The sequence below is a fragment of the Ictidomys tridecemlineatus genome, chromosome 10 (assembly GCF_052094955.1).
Source record: "Ictidomys tridecemlineatus isolate mIctTri1 chromosome 10, mIctTri1.hap1, whole genome shotgun sequence".
Classification (NCBI taxonomy): Eukaryota; Metazoa; Chordata; class Mammalia; order Rodentia; family Sciuridae; genus Ictidomys; species Ictidomys tridecemlineatus.
In genome coordinates this window covers 118,620,615-118,633,293 of record NC_135486.1, presented here as the reverse complement: position 1 = coordinate 118,633,293, position 12,679 = coordinate 118,620,615, and the positions used below count along the sequence as shown (strand labels likewise).

At 43.1% G+C, this 12,679-nt stretch overlaps 1 protein-coding gene across 11 annotated transcripts in view; it reads right to left on the bottom strand.

The window, feature by feature from the left end:
• Gtf2i (general transcription factor IIi) overlaps window positions 1-12,679 on the bottom strand; it is a 90,491-nt gene that overhangs the window by 45,461 nt on the left and 32,351 nt on the right. For all 11 annotated transcript variants that reach the window (XM_078023929.1, XM_005328539.5, XM_013360055.4 and 8 more), the window contains 6 exons: window positions 11,922-12,056; window positions 10,763-10,946; window positions 10,571-10,599; window positions 6,476-6,530; window positions 6,205-6,248; window positions 2,580-2,657 (listed from right to left, as the gene is read on the bottom strand). In XM_078023929.1, coding sequence (XP_077880055.1) covers window positions 2,580-2,657; window positions 6,205-6,248; window positions 6,476-6,530; window positions 10,571-10,599; window positions 10,763-10,946; window positions 11,922-12,056 — 525 coding nt within the window. The remainder of the gene's footprint in view (window positions 1-2,579; window positions 2,658-6,204; window positions 6,249-6,475; window positions 6,531-10,570; window positions 10,600-10,762; window positions 10,947-11,921; window positions 12,057-12,679) is intronic.

The window sequence follows — 12,679 nt, the reverse complement described above, 5'->3', positions numbered from 1 at the left end:
GAATCACATTTAAGCTTCTTGAAAATCTTAAAATATAAACACCCGAGAACTTTCCCAGCCTGATGAAGTACCTGCGAGGAACTCCACTCAAGCTGAGCCACTTGCTCCTCCAACTGCCAAGATGAGATCAAGCCACTGCTCCCCCCCACTGCTCCAACCCCAGGAGAGGAAAAGGTAAACACACGGAAAAAAAGAAGGAATAAAACTGTCCCAAGTCGCAGAGAATGCAAGTATCTACACAAGAAAATCCCAGAGATTTCACCAAAAAGTTACTAAAATAAGTTAGCCAGATCACAAGATCGAAAGTATGTAAAAATAAACTGTAAGCGCATGCACTAGCAATAAATAGAAGTTAAAATAAAAATTTAAAAAGCACCCTGTATGCTAACACCAAAGCCCATGAAAAGCATAGATCTTACAAACCACGTACAAGATCTGAACACTGAAAACCCCAAGTGCTGACCAAAGGCCAGAAGGAAGAGTCGGACAGCAAGACACAGAGTTACTAGGCTAGAGCCAGACCACTCCAGACTTAGCACAGTCTCCGTCAAGAGGCCCAGGGGCTCTGCCAATGAACTCACAGCTGAATGTTTTTAAATTTACATTAAAAAATAGTTGTAAAAAAGAATAATGAAGTTGGAGGATGCTTGTGACCTGATTCCAAGAACCACTGTACATCCAGAACTCGAAAGGCAACATGACATCAGCAGAGAATGGACAAGTAGATCAGGGTAACAGAATATGCTCTAGAAACTGACAGATGCAAAAAAGAACCCAAGGGGAAGACAATTTTTTCAAAAGGTGGTGCCATAAAACACGGGATGTCACTGTGCAAAAATTCACTGAAAAAATGGAAACGCATCTAAATTTAGAAATACAGAATTTTGCGAAACAGAAGAAAATCACTGTCACTTTTAGGTTAGAAAAAGATCTCTTAGATGACACTTAAGCACAATTCATTCAAGGGAAAAAATACTTCAATAAACTGGATTTCACCAATTAAACTACTTGCTAATCACATGACAAAGGGCTTCTATTCAATAACTTCATTATTTAAAAAAAAAAAATCCAGGGCTGAGGGTGCAGATGAGTGGTAGAATGCCCCTGGGATCAATCACAAGTACCATTTAAAAAAGGAAATAAAGAAGTCGTCAGAATTCACTCAGTGTGTTGCCATGTTAACTCCTAATGCCAATGGCAGTAAACTGTTCAGAACTGACTGTTAAGAACAAAATGTAAAGTGGAGGAGCACCTGCCTAGCATGTGTGAGGCTCTGGGTTCAATCCTTAGTACCATTTCAATAAAAAAAGGAAAAGAAAGAAAGAAAAGAAAAACAACGACATTCACTAAGACATGATCTCCCCCTAGCCCGCATACAGGGGGCTGAACTCGGGGATATTTTACCACTCTGAGCTTCATTCCAGCCCTTTTTATTTTTTGAGAAAGGGTCTCCCTAAATTGCTGAGGCTGGCCTCAAACTCCTAAGCCTCCTGCCTCAGCCTCCCAAGGAGCTGGGATTTCAAGTATGCACCACAGCGCCTGCCACCATGACACAATCTAATACAGGCATACAGATATCCACATACTAAATTTATTCTGAATGCTTTATAAATGCTCCAGAACTAAGATGTATCATTTAAATAAAATACACATTAGGCAAATACAAAGTAGAACTACATGGTGAATCGTAACACACCCACTGAAAGTGACCGACACTAACAAGCACCACCCAAGTGCTGGCAAGGACTCGCAGTGACTGTGACTCCATATGCTCCTGACTTGAATGTAAAGCCCACAAAGCACTCTGGAGGAGTCTCGCACCTGCTGAAAACCTTAAAATACTTTCCAGCTACCCAGCTACCCATCCCGAGGAATCTGCTGGAGAGCAGGGAAGGCCGAGCCAAGACCTGAAGCAAAGGTTCCCAGCAGCTGTACTTGTGGTGACTTCGAAGTGGAAAAACCAAATGGTCTCCCAGAGACAAAAGGATGCCAAGCTGGTCCAGGCACATGGCAGTGTGACGTTCCGCAGCGCAGTGGCATCTGACCCCACAGCACTGCCGGTGACACCGGGGAGGGGCAAGTCCACGCACCATGTATTTTAAGATGCCATTTGTGTAAATGCTAAGAAAATATAAACTGAATGACAGAAAACGTGATGGCTGCCTGAGGACGGGAAAGGACAGATTACAGAAGGACACAACAGAAGGACAAAACTCAAGGGGTGATGGACATCTCACTAACTGGTTGCAGTGAGGTGGTTTCTGAGGAGGCTCCTCATAACACCAACAAAAAGTTCACACTTTCAATATTTTCCACACATTTTATAAATATCACTGAAAACAAACTGAGCCCTAACTTTACCACAATTTTTGCTCGTCCACTTAAGAATGTTATTAGCTATTAAATTTTCCTTACAGATTATTTTACAACCCATTTTCTGGCTGATGAATTACAAGTGCATATGCCAATGAAGCACCAATCAATAAAAAAAATTTTTTTTAAGAAATTTCAGTACAAAATAAACTGTGATTTTTAACCACTAGTAACATCCAGGAAGCAGAGCTGCGCACGGGCGTTACCTTGGACGTTGTACTGATAGTAGTCAGGGTCTTCTGACTCCTCCTTGACCGTCACAGCTGCCATTTCCAGAGAAATGCCTATAAAAGCAAATGACATTCCAGGGCTAATGTCAGGGCGTCAGCCAGACTGCGCACAACACAGATATGACTCAACGATTCTGAAAGAACAAAAGGTTAAGAGATAGCACAGTAGAAAAGAAAATCAAACCAAAGTTTTAACAATTATTAATATTCTGAGAGTCTTTTCTGTAATTTTTCCCCATGAATTCTTGACTTTGAAATTGAAGAATATTGGTCCACTTACAACTGAGATACATAATTCAAAGCACATATTTAGGACCAGACCAAAGATTACATATTTCATCATTCCATTAATAGGAATGTCCAAAATAGGCAAAAGAAATCTGTTGCTAAAACCATCAAGCAAGTGTGCCAGGCCTGGTGACACACACCTGTCATCCCAGTAACTCAGCGGGTCGAGGCACCAGGATCCCAGTGTCAAGGACAGCCTGGCCAATTTAGCTAGGCCCTCAGCAACTTAGTGAGACCTAGTCTCAAAATAAATAAGACTGACAAAGGGACACGAGGAGCCACGGCAGGCAATCAGGAGCAGTCTCTTGGACGGGAACATGTACTTTGGGACCCCCAGATTTTAGCTGTGGTGACGTGTTGGAGTGCACCCAGAAGGACCTAGTCACAGGAGCACATCCACCCTGCTCAGACTTTACTGGGTTCTCAGAGCAAATGCTGGACAAAAGGAACCATATTCAAACAGGTTCAAGCACTGAGCACTCATTCAAGAAGCCTGTCCTCCAAGGGAACGATGTCACCACGCCCTTCTCCTCTGGGCAGATCCGGTCCGGCCTGGGGAAGGGAAACTCCCAGCTCCGGTGCTGGCAACTAACCGTGTGTGTGGAACCACAGTGTAAAAGTGCCCTGCCCTGCAAAGGCATCTGCCACACAGGAACACAGCAGGGAGCTGGCAGGCCAGAGGAGAAGGGATGAAGGGATGTGGACTTTCCTCTGGCTCCGCTTCTGTTGCTGTTTCTGTCAAGCTCACTCCTCCACACACACCTGCAACACTGCAACAAGCAGGCCCTTCTGGTTGCAAATGCCAGCCCCAGGCCTCTAGGTTTCCACCAATACCCTGGCAATGGTCCATGAGGCCATCGGGGCTAGGGAATGGCTCACAGCGGGACACTTGTGCAGCACGCACCAGGTGTGGATGCAATCCCCAGCACCACTACAATTTAAAAAAAGGCCCCAGGTACCAGTGCCAGGAAGATACACCAACTTAAAAGTCAAAATTAAAGCGCAAGCCCGGTGGATGGCGCACACACAATGTCGGAGCTTCAGGAGGCTAAGGCAGGAGTATAGCAAGTTCAAAGTCAGCCTCGGCAAATAAGTGAGGTTGTGTCTCAAAGTAAAAAATAAAAAGGACTGGGTGTATGGTGCAGTGGTTAGGTGCCTCTGGGTTCAATCCCCAGTACCAAAAAGGGGGAGGGGGCGGAACCCAAGGGTGCACTATCACTGAGACACATCCCCAGCCCTTTTTATATTAATACATAGCCTTGCTAAGTTGCTGAGGCTGGCCTTGAACTTTCGATCCTTCTACCTTAGCCTCTGGAGCCACTGGGATTACAGGTGTCTGCCACACCTCACCTGATGGAATATTAAATATAAAGTTAACTATTTAAGATATTTGTTGAGTGATCTGAAAGCAGAGTGAAAGATCCACAGGCAGGCTCTGCAACACTAGAGACTGAGAAAAAAGTGACAACTGCTTCCCATCACCTGCAAGGGGTCAAACCCAGGAAGGCCACTACTGTGCTAAGACAGGAAGACTGTACTTTATACAACTGAAGAGTCTGTGCCCACTCACACCCCATGGCAGCCTACTCAGTTTCCTTAATAAGCAAACCTCGAGCATGCACTTTGGTGCTTCCCAGATGCCATGGACGGTGCAGACCACACTGCCAGTGACGATACACTAGGTTTCTAAGTGAAAATTATATTTAAAAGTTGAAGTTACTTGACTTTGAAATTGAAGAAAATTAGCACAGATGCAGAAAAACAAAACATGGTTCCAACAAAACTGAAATCAAATCAGGAAGAGCTATCATCTTAAATAATCAAAAATGCCTTTGCCCTAGAAATGGACCAAGGCAAGAAAGCAGGTAATAATAACATGATGGAGATCAGACTCGGATCTGAAACATGAACTGCAAAACTCAACTCAACCACATGGAAAAAGCCAGAAAAGCAAAGAAGCAACATACTTACATCTTCATTTCTCTAACATCGTAAATAAAAAAAATCGAACTTTAAGCCTCCATGAAAGGCAGAGCTGTGGGAGTGGAAATGCCAGCATCACAGTCCTAGAAACCCGATGGAGGGTGGGAAGGAGAAGGCATGAGCAAGATGCGTGGAGACAGAAGGTCTTTTAACAGGGAGCTGGTCCTCCACATGCAGAACCAGGAATCCCTCCACAACCACCACTGATGTACACTGGATCTCAAGACTTATATAAAAACTAAAATGATGAAACTTCATGAAGGAACAAAGCTTAAGTATTTGTGACCTCAGGCTGGGAAGCATTTTCTGCATACGGCCACAACATAAGCAATGAATGAAAGAAAAACTTGAAAAATAAATTTCATCAAAATGAAACACATTTGAGCCAGGCATGGTGGCAAACAAATGTAATCCCAGCTACTTGGGAGGCTGAGGCAGGAGGATCCGCCCCAGCAACTCAATAAGAACCATCTCAAATTAAAAGCATTTGCCTAGGGCTGGGGATGTGGCTCAAGCAGTAGCGCGCTCGCCTGGCATGCGTGCGGCCCGGGTTCGATCCTCAGCACCACATACACTCAAAGATGTTGAGTCCGCCGAAAACTAAATAAATAAATATTTTTAAAAAACAAAAACAACAACAAAAAAAAAGCATCTGCCTAGCAACCATGAGACCCAGACGGAGTTCCATCCACATACCATCAAAAAAAAAAAAAAATAGAACTACAAAACAATACTTGCAGGGCTGGGGCTGGGGCTCAGAGGCAGAGCTCTTACTTGGCATGTGTGAGGCACTGGATTCAATCCTCAACATCACATATAAATAAATAAATAAAATAAAGACCTCTTAACAACTAAAAAAAAAATTTTTTAAATAAAGGTATTGTGTCCATTAAGAAAAAAACCCACTGAAAGAGTATAAGCATAGTATCTTAAATTAAGCAAGTAAATACCCAAGTTTACAGATAAAAATGGTTCTTTTGCAAGTATAAAATGGGAGAACAAAGGAAAGAGAGTAAGGGTATTATATTGATTTCTACAAAAAACACTGTATAACCAGTTGACATTTTATATGCCTGTGTCACTGAAAAATAAAATTTTTATTATCAAATGGGTAATAAGCAATGAACGTCTGGCTACCACTATTAACAAGTTCTTTGCGGATCTTGGTGTAACAGGACATCATCAAAAAACACTGTCACAGTTGAAAGATATTTATAGGGAATGCCCATTACACATCAAAATACAGTAATTTATCATTCAAATATAAACTTATAAATTAAGGAAGATTCATCTTTACTTTATAATTAATTCTAAAAGCACTAGTACATACCAGAATCTTCTGTGGGCTCCGTTTTCACTTTGATGGGGCCACAACTGAAAGGAGGAGGAAACGTGATCAAGCTGTGCAGTAGTGACAACTACATACACTCCTCTTGAGTGTGTTCATAGTGGCACTACGATTCACAACTCCCAAGTCAAAAGAGGCATTTCCTCAAGATCCCCAGGTGACGTGACTGCATACTGAACTTTCAGCTGTTTTAATATTCTAGTGACTGCAACAAGTACAGTAGTTTAATAGCAATGACCAAATTATGCTTTACCTTCCACCTGGAGACAACAGGGACCTTTCAGCATCTGTTACCATCACACGACCACCTATGAACAAGAAAGAACTTAAATTTAGGTCTCCTAACCCTTTGAGAGTTTTTATACTTGCAACATGACTAATACTTCCAAAGGCTTTAAATACCGAATAATCTGGGGGAGGGCTGGATTAGTAAGTAGTGCAGTAACAACACAAAAGTGTATGTGGGCTTCCATATGAACATAGAGATGGCAGTCCTCTAACACCTTGCAACCCCAAACCACCACCACCTTTCTTTTTTATGAAAACACTCCTATTTTTGTCAGTGAAGTTAATACTAAAATACACCACTTATTGAGGAGGCCAGGAAAAGCCTGTGGGTGTATAAGGAATGATGATGATGTACACTGTTATTAAGAATGGGTCTGAGGGGCTGGAGCTGGGGTAGAGCACTTGCATAGCATGCGTAAGGCACTGGGCTCAATTCTGAGCACCACATCAATAAAGAATAAAATAAAGCTACATAAACATCTGGGGAAAAAAAAAGAAAAGTAGGTCTGAGCCAGGTGCAGTGGCACATGCCCATAATCCCACTGGTTTGGGAGACTGAGGCAGGAGGATCATTAGTTTGAGGCCAGCCTCAGCAACTTAGCAAGGCCCTAAGCAACTTTAGAGACTCTGTCTCTAAATAAAAAATGCAAAAGGGCAGGAGATGTGGCTCAGTGGTTAAGCAACCACACATTCAATCCCAAGTACCAAAACAAAGTGTGGGGGGTACTGCTCAATTTATAGCACTTGCCTACCATTACCAAGGCCCTGGATTCAATTGCCAGTACCACAAAACCAAAAAATTTTAAATCTGATTTTTTTTTTTTTTAAAGAGAGAGTGAGAGAGAGAGAGGGACAGAGAGAGAGAGAGAGAATTTTAATATTTATTTATTTTTTCTTAGTTCTCGGCGGACACAACATCTTTGTTGGTATGTGGTGCTGAGGATCGAACCCGGGCCGCACGCATGCCAGGCAAGCGTGCTACCGCTTGAGCCACATCCCCAGCCCTTAAATCTGATTTTTAACTGAAGTATGACAATAACTCATCTTTCTCAATCTTAAGAGGTCATACAGAAAAATAGAGAGGCCAGTTAACTGCCAACCTAATGATAAAAACTGACAGCTTTCCTGCTGATACAAAGAACAAGACTTCTACTGTCACCATTATTGTTTGATATGAGTCCAGCCAAGGCAATAAGTAAGAAATAAAGGCACTCAGACTGCAAAGAAGAGGTGAATTGTCTTGATGCTCATATAGCACAGTTCTCTATAGAAAGCCCAGAAATAGAGTCAGGGTCAGCTGACTTCCAACCAAGTTGCCAAGGCAACCCAGGGAGAAAGGACAGTCTTTCCACTAACTTATTCTGAAATAACTAGATACACTCAAAAAAAGACTGATTATCACCACCCCCTCATGTCACATGCACACATTAAACCAAGAGTCGACAGACTGGGGCTGGAGTGCAGCTCAAGACAAGAGTGCTTGCCTGGCATGGGTGAGGCCCCAGTTTCAATCCCCAGGCAAAGAAAAAAAGACTGATCTAAAGGTCAGTCCAAAAACCTTACAGGCAGCACATGCCTGTAATGCCAGTGGCTCAGGAGGCTGAGGCAGGAGGATCAGGAGTTCAAAGCCAGCCTCAGCAACTTAGCAAGGCCCTAAGCAACTCAACAAGATCCTGTCTCTAAATAAAATATAAAAAGGGCTGAGAGTGTAGCACAGTAATGGAGAGTGCCTCTGGGTTCACCACCACCACCATCACCATCACCAAATGCAAATCAAAGCCAAGATGAGATAGTACTTCACACCCATCAGAACGGCCAAAATACAAAACAAGCCAGCAGGGACATGGGGAGCCTGGCACGTCCACACTATTGGTAGAAACGTAAAATGGCGAAGCCACATGGGTAAAAAGCTTGGCATTTACTTGCAAGTGAAATGCAACTTTACCCTAAGATCCAGCAGTTCCAGTCCTACAAATATCTCTACAAGAGAAATGAAGGTACATGTCCAGAATAAAACGGGCTCCAGTATGTTTATAGCAGCATCAATGCTAATAGTGTGAACAACTGGAATGTCTTTCAAACAGAGAATGGATAAATAGGAGGTTCATTACTACATTCAAGGGACAGTTGATATACTCAGTTGATATACTGCTGACTCTCAAGGTAATTAAACTCAGTTTAAAGAAAGAAAAAGCTCATCTCAAAAGGATATATGTTGAGCCGGACATGGTGGCGCCCGCCTGTAATCCCAGTGGCTCAAGAGATTAAGGCTGGAAGATGGTGAGTTCAAAACCAGCCTCAGCAAAAGCAAAGTGCTAAGCAGCTCAGTGAGACACTGTCTCTAAATAAAAAACAAAATAGTGCTGGGGGTGGGGCTCAGTGTTGAGAGAGCCTGGGTTCAATCCTCAGAACCCCCCCAACACCCCCAAAAAAAGGATATACGTTGATATTGCACAACCATTCTACTCACGCACACTCTGAGCCCCAGCCCCAGCCCTTTCTATTTTTTATTTTTTAAAGACGGGGTTTCACTTAGTCAGTCACCCAGGCCTCGGCCTCCTGAGGAGCTGGAATTACAGGTTTGAAAGCCCAACCTAGTGTGCGCTGTCTTTGTTTTCCTTTTCTTGGGGTGTTAGGGCCGCACACATGGTAGCCAAGCACTGGTCAGTCACTGAGCAACATCCCCATCCCTGTTTTAAAATTTTAAAGACTGCAAACTAACACCATGGAATTCTACATTTGAAATGACTGAGTTTCCAACTACACCTTAATAAAGATAGCAGACACAGTAGTACACACCCGTAACTCCAGCTACTGGAGAGGCTGAGGTAAGAGGATCATAAGTTCAAGGCCAGCCTAGGCAATTCAGCAAGACCTTGTCTCAAAGTAACAAACACTAAAGGCTGTGGATGGAACTCAGTGGTCAGGTGCCACCAGGTTCAATCCCTAGTACTGCGAAATTAATCATTTTTCACCATTATAAAAATATTTTAAAAGATAGTATAACAGAGAACAAAATACATGTGTGAGTGTGTACACACATGACTCTTTCTTTGCATTCTGTTAGAGCTTTCCAGTGATACTGGTTATCTTTTTTTTTTTTAAATATCTTTATTTTATTTTTATGTGGTGCTAAGAATCGAACCCAGTGCCTCATGCATACTAGGCGAGCACGCTACCACCTGAGCCACATCCCCAGCCCCAGGTTATCTAACTTTTGAAAAGTCTCAAATAACTGGCCCCACAGCCCACGCCTATAATCCCAGAAACTCAGGAAACTGAGGCAAGAGGACTCTCTCTTCAAAAGTAATGGCCACATGCTCCTAAAGGAAGTCCTGCTGGACTCCTTCTCGTTCTCCCTGGCACGTCTTCCGGCCCTCACTGAAGCCCTTGCTGAACTGTGAAGGATCCTGCCTCTGCTATGCTCCTCTAGACCGGCACCTGGTGGGGATGTTATTTCTCACCACAATTGTCACCTACCTGGATGTGTCCCTCCAGCAGATGACAAGCACTCAAAAGTTGTTTTTTTCTTTTTTTTTTTTTTTTAATTTTCTTTTTAGATGTTGATGGATCTTTATTTTTTCATTTATTTATATGTGGTGCCAAGAATCCAACCCAGTGCCTCACACATGCTAGGCAAGTACACTAACACTGAGCTACAACCCAATCCCAAGCACTCAAAAGCTTTAATGCTGTATGCAATTGTGTCTTCCTTGCCGTCCAATTTGGTGCCCAGTGATGCGTTGCCATTTCAATGAACATAAGGTAAATTTAAGTCCCACTCACATTCTGAGCAAGAGGAACAGATCCAGTGGACAATCTTACCCACTGCCAACATAAAACCTGGGTCCAGCACATAGCAATGAGCAGAAAATAAAAAACTAGCCTCTACTTTTTCAGCTCATGAATCTTTCACTGTTTACTCAGAAGACACCACTCCCAAGTGTCCTAAACCACAGCCTCAAAGAGAATAAGGGAGAAAGCATCATGATGTATCAAGATCTGGCAAAGGGGACCTAGAGACCCAGTCGACTGTCGTGTGAACCAAGCAGTCACTTACCCAGGTGTTTCCTTGGCTCTAGGAAGGGTCTGCATTAGAACAAAACACAAACCATGTATGAGCACACAAGAGGCTTATAAAGCACAAATATAGACATCTGCAGTAAACAATTTAAAAACTATTAAAATGAAGTGAATATTCAACTTTATGTGAATAAACTGTTGATGGGCCAGAAGGAGGAAAGCACATCACCTCTTGATGATAAAGGAAATCCCTGCTTTGTTCTCCAAAATCCATTTCAGAGTTGCAAGGTCATAATTTTCAGGGTGTTTGAAGGCGACTCCCTCTGGAAGGCCCTGCACTACCACAGCCGACTGGTCTCTAAGCATCTTCTCATACGGGACAGGCACCACCGTGGATTTGCCTAAGGCTTTCCCTGAGGAAGGAGTAAAGAAAATAAACATCATTAAATGACTAAGAGTAAGAAACTATCAAAAGCTTATCACCAGGGGCGGGAACTGGGTTCCATTCTCAGCACCACTTTGAAATACTACAGGGTCTTAGTCCTGTTAGTTTTAAATATGATACAGATCCAAAAGGTCGAAATTTAACCCTAAAATTTACACAAAAGGAGAGCAAAAATGACTGATTTCTTGCAATATCTGTCATAAGATGGTCCATGTTGGTTTAACACATTCTGGTCATATGTAACTCAGTTTCAGGACATAAAAACCTGACAAATCCCACTATTTCCATAAGCCTGTCAGCCTGTCTGTGCTGACCGGTGATGAGTCCCAGACTGAAGACTCAATCTGCAGCAGCTTTGCCGACAACCCCCCCCACCTTTGACAGGCTTTGCAGAACACACGATTAATAGAAGGCGATTTTGCAGGAAATTGGGGAGATAAGCATTACTGTCAAAAAGGAACAACTCTAAAAGCTACACTTGATTCTGGGTTCCTTGAAAATGGAAACAGAGGTTCCAGCGGCCTGGGAGGCAGAGGCAGAAAGATCACAAGTTCAAAGCCAGCCTCAGCAACTTAGTGGGGGCTCTGACTAACTTGGCAAGATCCTTTCTCAAAATAAAAAGTAAAAACAAGGCTGGGGATGTGACTCAGTGGGTAAGTGCCCCTGGGTCCAACCCCCAGTACCAAAAAGAAAATGGAGAGCTGAGATGTGACTCAGTGGTACGTATGGCACCTCCCTGGCATGCCCGGTCTGTCCCCAGCGCTACACACCCAGGGAAATGGAGATGCAAAGAAATGCTGTTTCTACTATCACCCCGTATCTGAGAATCAACCTGTTCAATCTATAAGAATGTGTGCAAGAAGTGCTGAGCCAAGGACATCATCTAACATTTAGAAAACTCCCACATGATGTATCTTACAAAATCAAGGGGCATGGCTTTTACCATAGCAAAAGCAGAAATAGTCCTCAACTGTTTTCCTGAGCGTCTCGATCTCTACAGCGTCCACACTCATCCGGCTGGCCTGAGGTGTGGACTTCATCTTATGCATCTCGGCTGCCTTTTCTTCTTCTTCAACACCTGGAAAACAATGGGCGACGTGAAGGCCATGACTCTCTCATCCCACTATCTGGCTGCTAGTAGGAATATTTTTCCTGTATTCTAACATTTACGATGAAGACAAGGATAAAGAGGAAACGTTTAAAATAAAAACCTAGAAGACTTGCATGAAATTCATATGAAATGGCAAACAACTCTGATGTAAGTGTAAACTAAAAATACTACACATTAGCTACTAGAGGTTTAAACAAAAAAGATAAATAATTTATTAGTTAAAAAATCTAAATCATCAAGAAAAATTCTAGATGTGCAAAGTCAAACTCAAGTCCACTAGATACCGTGGCACTGAGGATGTGGCAGGCGAGACCAGGCTGTGTGGTGAGCGCCAGGACAGCAGGTCTCAAGAGACTCAGGCTGGTGCCCAGCGGGGGAGGCAGGCCTGCCAGCACGCACCCCAGCTCCAGCCTTCAGCTGCAGTGAGAGCACCTCCTCAAGAGGTCTAGATTCCACTTCATGTTGAAATAATACTTTAGATAGTAAAATACATTTAAAAAAATCACAAAAATGTGGGGCTGTGTGGCTCAGTGGTAGAGCACTTGCCTAGAATGTATGAGGCACTGGGTTTGATCCTTGGCCACATAAAA